This window comes from Diplotaxodon limnothrissa, linkage group LG12, assembly GCF_057381915.1.
Source record: "Diplotaxodon limnothrissa isolate DT_005_m linkage group LG12, D_limnothrissa_male_GT1.1, whole genome shotgun sequence".
In the NCBI taxonomy this organism is placed as follows: Eukaryota; Metazoa; Chordata; class Actinopteri; order Cichliformes; family Cichlidae; genus Diplotaxodon; species Diplotaxodon limnothrissa.
Genome location: NC_140607.1, coordinates 11,852,243 through 11,870,237, shown reverse-complemented (window position 1 = coordinate 11,870,237; position 17,995 = coordinate 11,852,243). Strand labels below are relative to the sequence as shown.

The window sequence follows — 17,995 nt, the reverse complement described above, 5'->3', positions numbered from 1 at the left end:
AGCTCTGGAGTTGCCAGATCCACATGTGTGCACAGGTGTTTAATTCAAGTGCCGCTGTGGTCAGCTGTAGATTTCGCAAATAAACAGTCATCAGTTCGGTTTGCCCTGCTTAACTTGGACTTGCTGCTGTTTATCAGGACAGAGTCACATGCAGACTGATGACCTCTGGTGGTGGTCAGAGGGTCCGGTGGCGCCTGTGTCCGGCAGCCTCGCCTCTGTCAGTGCGCCCCAGGGCAGCTGTGGCTACAATGTAGCTTGCTATCGCCAGTGTATGAATGTGTGTGTGAATGGGTGAATGACTGAATGTAGTGTGAAGCGCTTTGGGGTCCTATGGACTAGAAAAGCGCTATACAAATGCAGGCCATTTACCATTTACCATTTTACCTCGGACGCCTTTTCTTCATTTGAGTCACAGATGATGAAGGTCGGTTCTCTGAAAACATGTTATTGTATTTTAATCTATCGACCGCCTGGACCTGCCGGGGTCTTTCTAACTGATTTAACGACCTTCTGACATCGATCATTAAACTGGAGAAGGTTGTAATATTGGGAGACTTCAACCTTCATATTGATGATGCATCCTGTAACACTGCTGCTGAGCTCATCGCTATCACTCAGTCTTTTAACTTTAAGCAGCATGTTTTTGGCCCCACACATACAAAGGGCCACACACTGGATCTTGTTTTCTCCCTGTGTTTAAATATACATGATGCATGTGTGGAGGATGTCCATATGAGTGGCCATAGTTGCATATTCTTTAATTTGTCATTTTACGTGGATCCTTCACCTCCTAAACTGATGATCCACAGGTGGATTATGAACCAGGATGCTGCTAGAAGGTTCTCTGCCATGTTTGACCCTCGCTGGCTCAAGATGACGTGGATTCACTTATTTTGTCTTTTAACAATCAATGTCAATCTATTTAAGATACAATGGCACCTCTGAAACAAAATGTTGTCCATTCCTCAAATTTCTTTCCCTGGAGAAATGAAAATATTCAAAATTTTAGGAGATATTGTCGCAAATTAGAACGTTAATGGAAGGCTTCCAAGCTTGAGGTACATAGGGTACATCTCAAGGAATCAATTTTCTCACTTAACGACATGATAAAAAAATGCCAGAACTGAATATTTTGCTGATTTAATAGCTTCAAAAAAGAACAATCCCAGAGTATTGTTTGATACAATTAAGAACATTGTCTCTCCTGATATTCCTCATGTACCAGTCTATACAAAATCTGATTGTAATGACTTTTTTAATTACTTTGTTAATATGGTCGCTGCCGTCAGTTTAAATATTTCTCCATCATCCTCTCAGTATCACATTGACACCTTGCTTACCTCTGATACCTGGTCCTCTTTTACTCCTGTTACCTTACAGGACATCAGTGCTGTGCCTGGTCAGACTTCAAGCCACCTTGATATGCTTTCTCCATCATTTTTCATTAGTGTGTTTGACTCTATTGGCCCCTATATTCTGGAAATAATTAATACTTCTCTTTATACTGGCTCAATTTCCAGCTATTTTAAACAAGCTATTGTTGAACCAATATTAAAGAAACCAAATTTGGACCCATCTCTTCCAAGCAGCTACAGGCCAATATCAAAATTACCATTGGTGCCAAAGATCGTGGAAAAAACAGTTGCAGAACAACTTAACAACTTTTTGGAGAAGAACAATGTTCTGGACATTTTCCAGTCTGGTTTCCGCAAATTACATTCCACTGAAACTGCTTTACTTAAAGTGTCTAGTGACATTCTGATGGCAGCAGACTCTGGAGAGTACACTGTTCTGGTTATGTTGGATCCCACCTCTACTTTTGATACTGTCGATCACAGTATCATGATAAACAGGCTGAAGGACTTGTTGGGATTACTGGTGTTGTTTTAAAGTGGTTTATGTCGTATCTATCTGAGAGATCTTTATAATCTGTATGAATCATGTGTTGTCTGAAACATCAGTTCTGCCTTCTGGGATACCTCAAGGATACCGATTCTCTTTTTGTTGTATATACTCCCTCTAGGCCAAATTATCAGACGTTACAATAATATTTCTTATCATCTCTATGCTGATGACATTCAGTTATACTGTTCTTTCAAAACTTCTGAGTTTTATAAATTTTCCTGTTTAAATAATTGTCTGTTAGAAATCAAACAATGGTTAAAGGACCATTTCCTCCAGTTAAATGCAGATAAAACAGAAACCTTGACTACTGCACCTGAACACATGCTTTCAGCTTTTTAGACCCTTCATTTCAGTTGAGTCTCAGAAACCTAGGTGTTATATTTGACAGTTCAATTTCTCTTGAGAAACACTCTAAACAACTTGTCTGGAACTGTTTTTATCATCTAAGAAACATTTCTAAACTCAGACTACTGGTGTCAAAGCCAGAATTTGAGATGATTATTCATGCTTTTATCTCTTCTCGTTTGGATTATTGCAATGGTCTTTTTACTTGTCTCAACAAATCTGCTCTGGATAGCCTTCGAACTGTACAGAATGCCGCGGCAAGACTTTTAACTGGCACAAACAAGAGGTCACACATTACTCCAGTTTTGGCTTCCCTTCATTGACTGCCAGTAAATTTTAGGGTTCACTTTAAAATTTTAGTTGTAACTTTTAAAGCTCTGCACGGTGAAGCTCCCCAGTATATCTTTGACCTGGGGCCCGTTCTTCGTACCTCGCTAAGTAGGTTAGCTGGATTAGATTGTTGACGATTTCGCGTGATCTTGGATCGTTCGGTTCCCCGAAGCTCATCCGGGACTTGCTGCCATAGCAACAGAGCCGTAAGCGTAAACCTGCTCGGGAGCAGGTTTACTTTATGTAAACAGGATTAGATCGCGGCCACTCAGGTATGTCCGCTTCATTTATACGAAAGCAACAGCGATATTCCACCACTGTTTCACCATAAATAAATAACATCAATGTAAATAAAGATAATGCAGTACCTGATCCATTTATTGATTTCACACAGATACATACAGGTCATTTCCTAAAAAAGGGAAATGTACTATTAACATTCTATTACATGTATGTGATTATTACAGATGTAATTCATATTTCAGAGTAGTAATTGCAAATTACTTTGTGTAATCAAGATGAGAGACCACGGCTATAAAAGCGAAGGTGGATTTGGGAAGCCTGTCGCAGCCATGTCCTGTCCGTATACGCGAGCAACCCATTGCGGAAGGTGCAAGATTGATAAGGAGAGTCCTCAGAATCCAGCGTATATTGCGGGATAGACAGGATCCTTTAGCTCAGCGCGACAGTGTGCTCATAGAGAGATATCGATATTCCCGTGAGGGTATTATTCACTTAACCAACTTGTTGACGAGGGGGTGCAGGACCACCACCTGTCTTTTTTTTTGCTCTGCCCTTTTCTTGGTTGCTGTTATGAACAAACAAACAGATTATTTCAGGGTCTCTTTTCAAGAGACGAAAAGCAATATAAGTGATAAATATTACCATTCTGTAGACTATTCTTATATTTCACTTTTACTTGTTCCCATGTTCTAGTGGGTCCTGTTGTGGCTCTAATGTGTAAGGGGATATAATATCCATTCATCCATCCATTCGCTTCCGCTTATCCTTTTTCAGGGTCGCGGGGGGCGCTGGAGCCTATCCCAGCTGTCATAGGCCAACACACAGGGACAAACAACCATTCACACTCACATTCACTCGCACATTCACACCTAATGGCAATTTGGATTTTCCGATTAACCTATCCCCACAAGCTGCATGTCTTTGGACGGTGGGAGGAAGCCGGAGTACCCAGATGGAACCCACGCAAACACGGGGAGAACATGCAAACTCCACACAGAAAGACCCCGGCCTGTTGTTGGAATTGAACTCAGGACCTTCTTGCTGTGCGGCATGGGATATAATATAACATAATATAATATAATGTAATATAATATTGGATAATATAGTGTAATATAATAAATCTACCCTACCGCCTACTGGTGTTGGCCAGAGGGGCTGATGGCGCGATATGGCAGCCTGGCTTCTGTCAGTCTGCCCCAGGGCAGCTGTGGCTACACCTGTAGCTGCCTCCACCAGTGTGTGAATGTGAGAGTGACTGAATAGTGGCATTGTAAAGCGCTTTGGGTGCCTTGAAAAGCGCTATATTAATCCACTCCATTATTATTGTTATTATTAAATCACTTACGAGTTTAATTTGTCAGCAACTTTCTGCCAGCCCTCTCTCCTTGCTTTTGATGCCTTTGCAGTGTTCCCTTGCATTTTAATTAAACTCTGAAACTCCTGAAATCCCTCACTCAAGAGTTCTTGCTCTGCTGCCGAAAAATACCGAGCGCTCTCCTTCGACATTTTCGCCGACCAATCAGAGGGTTGCCGATCAATGTTTCTACTATCGATGCGTAGCCCCTTTTACGACACCCAGTGATCTCACATTACTTCATCCAGCTGTACTAATCATCAACAGCAGGTGTGTTCGGAGAACCGGATTAGCGAGTTCACGGTTAGCGCGATGATTTGGTCTTGGATGTGTCATTTGATCTTGGATGTAGTAAGCGACGTACGAAGAACGGGCCCCTGTTGAGAACCTCATGCTTCATCGCTTAGGTCGCCAGGTCAGAGGTTACTGGTGGTCCCATGTACTAGGTTTAAAACACGTGGGGATCAGGCTTATCAGGCACTGGCACCAAGGCTGTGGAACTCCCTGCTGTTGTCTTTACGCTGTCTTGACTCTACTGACTCCTTTAAAAAGCAGCTGAAGACATTTTTATACAAACAAGCTTTTAATGAATTTTTTCACTGTTTTATATTATTTTAGTTGTACTTCTGATTTTATTGTGAAGCACTTTGTGATTTTTATCTGTGAAATGTGCTATATAAATAAATGTTACTTACTTGCATTGTTAATTGCCCTTTCCTTGCCATTTTTGTAGCAACACACTACTCTGTACAATGCTTGTAAACTTGTACAATACTGTTCAACTGATGCTCACAAGGGTGTGTAAGTAATCCAGTAATCTAGAAAAGTTGGAACACCTGTAGGAATTACAGGGAGTGCAGAATTATTAGGCAAATGAGTATTTTGTCCACATCATCCTCTTCATGCATGTTGTCTTACTCCAAGCTGTATAGGCTCGAAAGCCTACTACCAATTAAGCATAATAGGTGATGTGCATCTCTGTAATGAGAAGGGGTGTGGTCTAATGACATCAACACCCTATATCAGGTGTGCATAATTATTAGGCAACGTCCTTTCCTTTGGCAAAATGGGTCAAAAGAAGGACTTGAAAGGCTCAGAAAAGTCAAAAATAGTGAGATATCTTGCAAAGGGATGCAGCAGTCTCAAAATTGCAAAGCTTCTGAAGCGTGATCATCGAACAATCAAGCGTTTCATTCAAAATAGTCAACAGGGTCGCAAGAAGCGTGTGGAAAAACCAAGGCTCAAAATAACCGCCCATGAACTGATAAAAGTCAAGCGTGCAGCTGCCAAGATGCCACTTGCCACCAGTTTGGCCATATTTCAGAGCTGCAACATCACTGGAGTGCCCAAAAGCACAAGGTGTGCAATACTCAGAGACATGGCCAAGGTAAGAAAGGCTGAAAGACGACCACCACTGAACAAGACACACAAGCTGAAACGTCAAGACCGTGGCTGGATTGGTAAAGGGCAGAGAGCTCCAGCCCGACTCAGATGCCAGCAATGTGGAGGTGGAGTACTGGTTTGGGCTGGTATCATCAAAGATGAGCTTGTGGGGCCTTTTCGGCTTGAGGATGGAGTCAAGCTCAACTCCCAGTCCTACTGCCAGTTTCTGGAAGACACCTTCTTCAAGCAGTGTTACAGGAAGAAGTCTGCATCCTTCAAGAAAAACATGATTTTCACGCAGGACAATGCTCCATCACACGTGTCCAAGTACTCCACAGCGTGGCTGGCAAGAAAGGGTATAACAGAAGAAAAACTAATGACATGGCCACCTTGTTTACCTGATCTGAACCCCATTGAGAACCTTTGCTTCATCATCAAATGTGAGATTTACAAGGAGGGAAAACAGTACACCTCTCTGAACAGTGTCTGGGAGGCTGTGGTTGCTGCTGCACGCAATGTTTATGGTGAACAGATCAAAACACTGACAGAATCCATGGATGGCAGGCTTTTGAGTGTCCTTGCAAAGAAAGGTGGCTATATTGGTCGCTGATTTGTTTTTGTTTTGTTTTTGAATGTCAGAAATGTATATTTGTGAATGTGGAGATGTTATATTGGTTTCACTGGTAAAAATAAATAATTGAAATGGGTATATATTTGTTTTTTGTTAAGTTGCTTAATAATTATGCACAGTAATAGTCACCTGCACACACAGATATCCCCCTAAAATAGCTAAAACTAAAAACAAACTAAAAACTACTTCCAGAAACATTCAGCTTTGATATTAATGAGTTTTTTGGGTTCATTGAGAACATGGTTGTTGTTCAATAATAAAATTATTCCTCAAAAATACAACTTGCCTAATAATTCTGCACTCCCTGTATACTGCAACATGAGAATAGAGCAGCTGTGATAGAATACAGCATGAATCAATGGTACAGAAGTGGGGGAAGCAAGAAGAATGAGTTGAATAAAGTTTGACTTATCTGACTGCTTTGTTTCTGTTAATGTGCCTTATAATCCCGTGCACCTTATGGTCCAAAAAATACCTATTTGACTTATTATTAGGCACTCTGCAGTTTAATGTTAGTGGATATTATACATAGTTATGCTCAGGATATGTCAGCCCATTTCCATTGGAAATGCCTTTTGGTTAAACTTTCAGCAAGGAATTTGCATTTGCATTGTTATATTTTTATATAGCTTTAATGCACATAAAAACAGCTGCTTGTTTAAGTAAAAATAAATTGATGGGTTTTTTTGCGCTAGTAAAGTTATGGAGTTATATTTTATGTTTGTTAACCTATTATAATATATTATAATTCAATTATATCGTCAGTTATATTGTTATCGCAACTTTTCAAATATATATTGTGATAAATATTTTTGGCCATATTGCTCTGCTCTAATACCTGGGATAGGTTCCAATCCCCTCCACAACCCTAATAATAATAAGCCCATGATGGATGAATGCTTTAGTAAACAATTCTGCTAGTCTGTTGCAAATATTGTTATGGACTTGATTATTTTCATAGGCAGGTTTTTTTTTAAATTGCACATGAGCCAGTGGCTACCATCTTTGATCAGCGTACAAAAGTGTTTTTGTTAATTAAGACATTATGTCATAAGAAAAGTCTTATTAACATGTTTACCTGACACTTAAGTATTAATAGAGGAGACTGCTGTCTTACACATTTTTCATCTTCATTCAGAGCCCTCGTGTCCTATGGATGGAGGCATTGTGAGTCTTGATGTGAGCAGTTCTATTAGAATAAAAATGTCTCTTCATAGGATCAGTGACTCTAAACAATTTTTGATTGATTGATTGAATGAGAGTTCTGTAGCAGCTCAGCCACAAGTCACACTAAGCTTATAAGATGTTCTGCTGTGACCAATTGAAGTTTACTTTTAGAAGTGGTGTTTGTTGTTTGGGCTGCCCCTCCTCCCTGCTGTACTCCACTCTGCATACCAAAAATCCACCATTGCTATTCTACATGTCAAGGTTTCAGATTCATGCACACTCTGTAATGTCTTGAAGTTGATTTGAGTCCAGCTGGCAAACTGAAGTAACCGGACACAGTTTAAAAAGGGATACACTTGTGTATTTCAAGATCCCACAGTTCACACTGCATGTCTATCCATCCATCCATCCATCCATCCATCCATCTTCTTCCGCTTTATCCAGGGTCGGGTCACAGGGGCAGCAGCCTAAGCAGAGAAGCCCAGACCTCCCTCTCCCCAGCCACCTCCTCCAGCTTATCCGGGGGGAACACCAAGGCGTTCCCAGGCCAGCCAAGAGATATAATCTCTCCAGCGTGTCCTGGGTCTGCCCTGGGGCCTCCTCCCGGTGAGACATGCCAGGAACACCTCACCCAGGAGGCATCCTTGTCAGATCCCCGAACCACCTCAGCTGGCTCCTTTCGATTTGTGGAGGAGCAGCGGCTCTACTCTGAACCCCTCCCGGATAGCTGAACTTCTCACCCTATCTCTAAGGGAGAGGCCAGCCACCCTTCGAAGGAAGCTCATTTCCGCCGCTTGTATCCGTGATATCGTTCTTTCGGTCACTACCCACAGCTCGCGGCCATAGGTGAGGGTAGGGACATAGATCAACCGGTAAATTGAGAGCTTTGCTTTTACACTCAGCTCCCTCTTCACCGCATACTGCAGCCGCAGCACCAATCCGTCTGTCGATCTCCGGCTCCCTTCTCCCATCACTCGCGAACAAGACCCCGACATACTTGAACTCCTCCACTTGGGGCAGGAACTCATCCCCGACCCGTAGTGGGCACTCCACCCTTTTCCGGCTGAGAACCATGGCCTCAGATTTGGAGGTGCTGATCCTCATTCCCGCTGCTTCACACTCAGCTGCGAACCGTTCCAGTGCGAGCTGGAGGCCATCACCCGATGAAGCCAACAGAACCACATCATCCGCAAAAAGCAGAGATGAGATTCTGAGGCCACCGAAGTGAAAGCCCTCCGCCACTTGGCTGCGCCTAGAAATCCTGTCCATAAAAATTATGAACAGAATCGGTGACAAAAGGCAGCCCTGGCGGAGCCCATCACCCACCGGGAATGAGTCCGACTTATTGCCGGCAATGCGAATCAAGCTCTTGCAATGGTTGTACAGGGATCGAATGGCCCGTAGCAATGGGCCAGACACCCCATACTCCCGCAGCACCTCCCACAGGACACCCCGAGGGACATGATCGAATGCCTTCTCCAAGTCCACAAAACACACGTAGACTGGTTGGGCAAACTCCCATGCACCCTCAAGTATCCTGGAGAGGATAAAGAGCTGGTCCAGTGTTCCGCGACCAGGACGAAAACCGGATTGTTCCTCCTGTATCTGAGGTTCTACTAGCGGACGAACTCTCCTTTCCAGCACCCTGGCATAGACTTTCCCAGGGAGGCTGAGGAGTGTGATCCCCCTGTAGTTGGAACACACCCTCCGGTCCCCCTTCTTAAAGCTGGGGACCACCACCCCGGTCTGCCAGTCCAGGGATACTTCCACTGATCTCCACGCAACATTGTAGAGGCGTGTCAACCAGGACAGCCCTACAACGTCCAGAGCCTTCAGGAACCCGGGGCGGACCTCATCCACACCAGGGGCTCTGCCACCAAGGAGTTGTTTAACTGCCTCAGTGACCTCGCCCCCCGGAAATTGGCATTCCCTGCACACCCTCACTACGCGTTTAGGTGCACCGGGTCTGTCAGGTGTCCTACCCCGCCACCTGATCCAATTCACCACCAGGTGGTGATCAGTTGACAGCTCAGCCCTTCTCTTTGTCTGAGTGTCCAGAACTTCTGGTCGCAGGTCTGGTGATACAATTACAAAATCGATCATCGACCTGCGACCTAGAGCGTCCTGGTGCCACGTGCACTTATGGACACTCTTATGTTCGAACAAGGTGTTCGTTATGGCCAAACTGTGATTTGCACAGAAGTCCAATAACAAAACACTGCTCAGGTTCAGATCAGGGAGGCCGTTCCTCCCAGTCACGCCCCTCCAAGTCTTGCTGTCGTTACCCACGTGAGCATTGAAGTCTCCCAGTAGGACAACAGAGTCTCCAGGTGGAGCACCCTCCAGCACCCCCCCCCCCCCCCCCCCCCCCAGGGACTCTAAGAAGGCTGGGTACTCTGAACTGCCACTTGGCGCATAAGTGCAGATGACAGTCAGGACTCGTTCCCCGACCCTAAGGCGCAGGGATAAACCCTCTCATCCACCGGGAAGAACCCCAACGTACCGGCAGCAAGCCGAGGGAATATTAGAATACCCACCCCAGCCCGCCGCCTCTCACCAGGGGCAACTCCAGACTGAGACAGAGTCCAGAGTCAGACAGAGACGGAGTCCTGGCAATTGGGACATTCCATGTCCCAATTACCAGTCTTGGTAGCCAGGGATCAGTCCGCCAGGGCCTCCGCTCCTGCGGGAGGATGGGCCCATGTCCCCTTTTCGGGCTGTGCCCCATGGACTAAGGCCCAGCCACCAGACGCTCGCCCTCGGGCACCCTCCCCAGGCAGGGTAAACTGTTCCTTCCATGTTTTTCTCATAAGGGTCTTCTGAATTGCTCTTTGTCTGGTCCCTCACCCAGGACCAATTTGCTATGGGAGACCCTACCAGGGGGCAAAAGCCCCCAGACAACATAGCCCCTGGGATCCCTGGGACACGCAAACCCCTCCACCACGATAAGGTAGCAATTCACTGAAGTAACTGGACACAGTTTAATTCATCGTATTTCAAGATCCCACAGTTCACACTTCATGTCAGGTTAAAAGAAGTCTGTAGATGTCTGTGATCACACTGTATTGCGACATAAATCAGTACAAGGGTATGACACCTTTTCTAAAGCTTTGTGTGCCCCAGAAGCACAATACAAGCCATAATTGTGAATTGGAAGAAGGGAACATATGCACTTTTCATAAATTTCCAGTTAAATAACTAGACAACATGGGTTTTGGTCAGTGAGTTTAAAGAACATCCCACTGCTAAATTATACCAGCTTTTTTTGTGATGGTACCATACCAAAACAAGGCTATAAACTATACAGCTTAATGTTATTGTTGAATCCATGCTTTATTGTGTGTAGGATCCTGGCCACTGTGGGGGCTGACTTTGATCTGAGAACATTGAGGGCGGTGAGAGTGCTGCGACCACTCAAACTTGTCTCCGGGATTCCAAGTAAGTCCACTTCACATTTTAATACATGTGCTGTCTGTGCTAATGGTCATGATGTGGTTAGCATGTTACAGCATTATAATAGGTTAACAAACAAACAACTACTATACTGCAAAAACATCTGTTCTGAAGATAAATTGCAAAATTTCACAGCTTTTTAATTTTAGTGGTGTATACCTTAAGCCAGTGTACTATACAGTGTATAGGAGTACTGTGCTACAGTGTATATGAGCATTTCTATACAGTATATTGAAGTACATCCATACAGTTTATAGGAGTGCACTTTTAGTGCCAAGAGCCGCACTCAAGAAAAACATCTGGCGTAAAAATAGGAGGGGGTCCACTTTCCCTCTTGGGGGAATACTCCCATAGGTTTTAAATCTGGGACTCTCCACCATTTGACCCTAGAACTTATGAATCTTCTCGGATGACAGGTGAAACGTCTTCCTTAGATTAACAAGTAAATATTTTTCCTTAGCACTACAGTTCCTCTGCATCTTTTGAACAGAGGCAAAATGACAAGGAGACTTGGTTGTAAAAGAAAAATTCAAAGGATATTGTAAATATCTAAGGAGCTTGGAAAGAAAAATGACTGGAGTTCTTTATGTTTCTCAAAGACTTTTCAATAGCAATCACGTGATCAACAGTGGGTCCACGACCCTCTTAAGGGACAACTTCCACTAGGGCTTGAATACCTGCGACTCTTCATCATTTGGTCTTAGAACTGAAGAAGCTTATCGGGTGAGAGGTGAAACGTCTTCAAGAAACTTAAAGAAGTCCAGTCACTTTTCTTTCCATGCTCCTTAGATTATCATGACTGAATGACTGAGAACATACACAGAATTACTGCAAATATATTTTGATAGCATTATGGTATGCTTGTATGTTACATTACATATGCAATCAATCATGGCTATGGCTAATCTTACTTCTCTTGCTTTGCCTCAGGTCTTCAGGTGGTTTTAAAGTCCATCATGAAAGCTATGGTACCACTGTTGCAGATTGGCCTGCTGCTCTTCTTTGCCATCCTCATGTTTGCCATCATCGGCCTTGACTTCTACATGGGGAAATTTCATCGCACCTGTTTCCGGATTAACACAAGTGAGCAAATGTTATAGAACCTTAACCATTCCTATGTGTTTTTTAATGAAGATAAGGGGTTGAGTGACACATTTTGAATTCCCCCCATATAAACAAAAATATGATTGTAATAGAAATTATGCAGTGAAGCAAGCTCCAACAGGAGAACGAACAATTAATTGTAAAATATGTTCCCTGTGATGTGTGTGATATTCTTTTATATCATCAGTCAGACTTTCTCTTACATAAATTTAAAGAATAAAATCCAAATAATCACATTGTCCATCAGAATCTGTGAGCTGTCGGCTTTCAACCCCGACCGCATGTCTGTGTACGTGCTGCCGGGTGAGAAAGCCAACATCTCACTGATTCTGATGTGTTTGTCCGTGCTTTGTGTTTATGTCTTTTTGCGGAATCCGTTTACCTGCTCTCGTTTGCTGTTTTAGCTGTTTGGTGGTTGTTGAAATTGTTTTGTGAGGTTTAGCCTGAGATTCTGGCGTTTCTGGTAAAACACATTTATATTTAAAAATTGATTCAGGATTTTAATGAATCGATATTGCTTTATTAAAGCTAAAATCGATTTTAATCAATAAATTGATTATTGAAACCCACCCCCTATATTTAAACCTTTTGTTTTCTTCTCCCCAGCCTCACAATCTCCCTCATACCCAGCTGTGTGGTCCCCTGTGTGCCTCTTCGTTTAGAGTTATTCATGTCCCAGTATATTCTTTTCCTTGTGTCAGCAATAAAGCAGTTTTGGAGTTACTTTCCACGTCTTGGAGTCTGCATTTGGGTCCACATCCTGCATGCCACACAGCGCACTGTGACAATTTCTAAAAAAATACCTTAGTCTGTCAATGTGTGTCTTTGTGGTTACAGGTGAGCAGACTGCAGATTTCCCCTGTGGCTATGAAGCTCCAGCAAGGACCTGTGCCAACGGCACTGTCTGTAGGGAGTATTGGATTGGACCCAATTTTGGCATTACCAATTTTGACAACATCCTCTTCGCTGTTCTCACCGTTTTCCAGTGTATTACAATGGAGGGATGGGTGGATATCCTCTACAATGTGAGTCCAGTTGTGGGGACATAAAAAAAGATCTTTGGCCATATATTTTGTTGGTTTACCTCAGGGCAGCAGTATCATAATTTTATTGTGTTAAAAAACATATGTACATGTGTATACAATACAGGGTATTATATCAGCGTCAGAATAGGCATTCACTGATTACTACACAGCACTAAAAAAAAAGCCCACAATAAGTGTTACTTGAGAAAAAATGTTCCCATGCAATCTGGGGCTATAATTATATTTCACATAATTCTTACACGATAAAACACAGTGAGCTATGTTTTGTTTGGCAAACACTAAAAAAGCATCACATGCAGTATGATATATAGGTATAGAAATTGATAAGAATTTAGTGATTCCGATTCCATTATCGATATCATGTACTGACTGATTCCGTATCAATTTTCTTGTCGATTCTCATTGGGTTCTGATTGGCTCCACTTTGAGAGTCACCAGTTTATTTAGAAGTAAAACATGAATATATCTAAAGTAATGTGACTTTGGTAGATCATGTTTTTCACAAAGGAATTTCAGAATCAGAATCAGAATCAGAATGGGTTTATTGCCAGATGTTGAGGTTTACAACATTAGGAAATTGCTGCGGTGCTTCAGTGCAGACAATAAGAATTAAAGTGCTATGTAGAAAGAAAGATATGTGCATGAGATATACATGAGATATATACATGAGAATAAGAATTATGAGTGCTACGTAGAAAGATATATACATGAGTGCAGGTGGTGATCAGAAATGATGCAGTGACACAGCGTAGGGTCATGTGTTAGTGGCGGGGACAGTCATGTGGTTATTGTTCATGTGTCCAACAGCAGAGGGGAAGAAACTGTTCTTGTGGCGAGAGGTTCTGGTGCGAATGGACCGGAGCCTCCTGCCTGAGGGGAGCAGGTCAAACAGACTGTGTCCAGGGTGAGAAGGGTCAGCTGAGATCCGGGCTGCACGCCGCAGTGTCCTGGAGGTGTACAGGTCCTGCAGAGATGGGAGTCTGCAGCCAATCACCTTCTCAGCAGAGCGCACAACACGCTGCAGTCTCTGTTTGTCCCTGATAGTGGCTCCAGCGTACCACACGGTGATGGAGGAGGTGAGGATGGACTCGATGATTGCAGTGTAGAATTGCATCATCGTCCGTGTTGGCAGGTTGAATTTCTTCAGCTGCCTCAGGAAGTACATCCTCTGCTGGGCTTTCTTGATGACGGAGGTGATGGTGGGCTCCCACTTCAGGTCCTGGGTGATGGTGGTACCCAGGAAGCGGAATGAGTCCACAGAGGTGATGGGGGTGTCAGTCAGGATGATGGGGGGGAGTGGGGCTGTGTGCTTCCTGAAGTCCACAATAATCTCCACTGTCTTCTGGGCATTCAGCACCAGGTTGTTGTGGCTGCACCAAGACACCAGACGTTCAACCTCCCTCCTGTAGGCAGACTCGTCCCCGTCCGAGATGAGCCCAATGACGGTGGTGTCATCTGCGAACTTGATTAGCTTGACAGACTGGTGGGTGGAGGTGCAGCAGTTGGTGTACAGGGAGAAGAGCAGAGGAGAAAGAACACAGCCCTGAGGGGAGCCGGTGCTGATGGTCCGGGAGTCCGAGACATTCTTTCCCAGCCTCACGTGCTGCTTCCTGTCCGTCAGGAAGTCAGTGATCCACCGGCAGATGGGATCAGGCACATTCATCTGGGAAAGCTTGCCTCGGAGATGGTCTGGAAGGATGGTGTTGAAGGCAGAGCTGAAGTCCACAAACAGGATCCTGGCGTAGGTTCCTGGGGAGTCCAGATGCTGCAGGATGAAGTGTAGGGCCATGTTGATGGCGTCGTCTACAGACCTGTTGGCTCTATATGCAAACTGCAGGGGGTCCAGGAGGGGGGCCGTGAGGGTCTTGAGATGGGAGAGAACTAGGCGCTCAAATGACTTCATGACCACAGATGTCAGAGCCACGGGTCTGTAGTCATTTAGTCCAGTGATCCTAGGTTTCTTGGGGACAGGGATTATGGTAGAGGACTTGAAGCAGGCAGGCACATGACATGCCTGCAGTGAGGAGTTGAAGATGCCAGAAAACACTGGGGCCAGCTCGTTTGCACAGTATCTGAGGGTGGCAGGAGACACACCGTCTGGGCCGGGAGCTTTCTGAGCATTCAGACTCCTAAACTGCTTCCTCACATCTGCTTCATGAATATGAAGAGTTGTGGTCGGAGGAGGTGGTGTGAAATCCTCTTTTGTGTGGGGTGAGGGGGCGGGTGTTGCAGGTGAACAGTTTGAAGGTGGTGATGGCTCTATGGAGGGGGGAGAGGTGGGGGAATGAGTGTCCAAAGTGCCTCTATTGTTGGGGTCGTTGGAGGTGTGAAGGCTGCCTGATGGCTCGTCAAAACGGCAGTAGAAGTCGTTAAGGGTGTTGGCTAAGAGCAAGTCATCAGTGGAGTGGGGGGTTTTAGGCTTGTAGTTTGTAATATTCCTAAAACCTTTCCACACAGAGGCCGAGTCATTCTCTGAGATCTGCTGCTGCATCTTCTCAGAGTGCTGATGTTTGGCAATGTCCACTTCTTTAGTGAACCTGTACTTGGCCTCTCTGTAGCAGTCCCTGTCTCCGCTTCTGAACGCCTTTAAATGACAAAACCATCTTTATTAAAGAGATCGCTAAAATAAATCAGTCCTTTTTTATTCCAATCCATAAATGTCTGGGATGGCACAAAAAGATGATTAGATGTTACTGGAGAGAAATTAAATATCCAAATTAAAGTACTTTCCAAATTGGCGCCAAATCTTTATAAAATTTTGGACCACCAGGCACACCAATATTTAGCTGAAGAGGGGCAGTCAAAATTGAAATAGGTGAACTGTTGTTTTTGGTTCCATATTTACCCAGACAGGTCCCTCTTTATCTGCAAACCTGGTAATCCATTATGTTAACTTAAAAATATAAACTGCCCAACAATAGAATACACAATTAGGCAAACCTAATCCTCTCCAAACATGACTTCTTTATTCGTGCAGGTTTTTTATTCCATGTAAATAAAAGAAATATTGCAATCTAACTGGAAGAAAAATAGGAATCATTTTAAATAAATACAGAAACCTGGGCATTATAGTCATTTTTACTGTGTTTATCCATCCTGCTAAGGACAATAGCAATTTTGACCACCTATCTAGGTCATTTTTGGTTCCTCCTAAGTAGGGCAGGACAATATGCCCAAAAATATTTATCACGATATATATTTGATAATTTGCGATAATGATATAACTGACTATATAATTGACGCGAGACAATATACTTTACAACTCCACAACTTTATTAGTGCAAAAAAACTTCATCAATGTATTTTCTCTTAAAGAAGCAGCTGTTTTTTTATGTGCCTTAAAGCTATATAAAAATGTAACAGTGAAAATGCAAATTCCTTGCTGACAGTTTAACCAAAAGGCATCTCCAGTGGAAATGGGCTGACATCCTGAGCATAACCATGTATAATATCAACAATACTTAAAAGAGGTTATACACACACAAAGCTGTAATATTATGTTGAAGCACAATACGTATTACTCCGTGAAGCTCCCAACTACGGTAGACGTAATGCTTTGACAATCCATCAAGCGGTGCGGCTTTGTAGCTTAGCAGGGTCGTACGAAAACATTTTTTGACAGATTTTTGAGTGCCGTGTACCAGATAAAATCGGTTCTGTAATAGCGCTAATAACAACGGCCAGCTTGCATGCTCTACCAAAAAATGTGCTTTGATGTGTATCTGACGGATGAAAGCCAAACCAGTTCCATACCACTGAAGTTGCACCATTTTTACAAACCAATTCTGGTTCATCTGTTTCATTCAACAATCTGCTTTCCCCCTTCTCATTCTCTGTCGCCGCCATGCTTTTTCCGCCATGTGCGTATGAAAACAAAGTCTTTTACCTAGTCTTTTACATATTCTATTGCGATATTTCATTTTCTTATCATTGCCTAACATTATACCGGTATTACCGTGAACTGTATGATATGGCCCAGCCTTACTCCTACAATAGACTTGTAATTGTATGGATGCATAGAGATGATTGAACCAGTTATTTCTAATCCCTGGGAGGTAAATTTATCCTTTTTCAATTTTAAAGGGCAAATTTCTATAGTTGATTTACCTTGCTAAATTATTTATTTTGAAACAGATAAAGAAGTAGGACATGCCACTAATTGGATCTAATATTAGCAGAAGTAGATCATCTGTATAAAGCAGAATTTTGTGGTTTACCTTGACCCTGGACAGTAGTCTTAATCCTACTGTCTGATCTAATAGCGATTGCCAATGGCTTGATTACAAACAGATAAGGAGCACGGCAACAGCCTTGCATTGTACTGATGCAGCCATAGGTACTGAGTATAAAACTGTAATCCAGCTATCAAATTTTGGCCCCAATCTAAAATGTTTTAGAAGTATAAATACGTAAGTCCATTCTATTTTGTGAATGCCTTTTCAGCATCAACACTTAGAACAACTTCAGACTGTGTTGCTGAGTGAGAGGAGGAACTGAACTACACTGAACAGGGTCCTTATCTTTTTTAAGTATGACTGAGATTATGGCCTGAATAAGTGTTTTTGACTACTTTCCGTTTTCCAGGGATTCATTATACACCGTAAAAAAAAAAATCCTAAAAAAACCAGTAATTTCTGGGAAGTGGGGCGCTAAAATAATACCAGAAAATAACAGAAAATAACTTTTTCATGAAAATACGGTTATTTCCAATAATTACAATACAGTTTGTTGCCCTAATTTTACATGCGATTTTGCCCCTTTTCAAGTGCTTTTAAACATTAAATTAGGAACATTTTAATGTGATTAAACAATGAACTTACCTATAAACAAGGTCAATGAATGCGGCAATATGAATAATAATACTTAAATGTACAGAAATATACAGTTAACAGTTGGTTTAAATAATAATGGATTGCATTCATATAGCGCTTTTTGAGACCCTCAAAGCGCTTTACAATTCCACTTTATAATTCCCCTCTGACCATCACCAGTAGGTGGTAGGTGAAGTGTCTTGCCCAAGGAGACAACGACCGC

The 17,995-nt window shown here is 43.1% G+C and overlaps 1 protein-coding gene across 1 annotated transcript in view; it reads left to right on the top strand.

Annotated features, from left to right (window-relative positions):
* Positions 1–17,995, top strand: part of LOC146620904 (voltage-dependent N-type calcium channel subunit alpha-1B-like) — a 149,221-nt gene that overhangs the window by 37,372 nt on the left and 93,854 nt on the right. Inside the window, 3 exon segments of the mRNA XM_085367722.1 lie at positions 10,705–10,796; positions 11,742–11,894; positions 12,753–12,940. Of these exon segments, the coding sequence (XP_085223848.1) occupies positions 10,705–10,796; positions 11,742–11,894; positions 12,753–12,940 (433 nt within the window).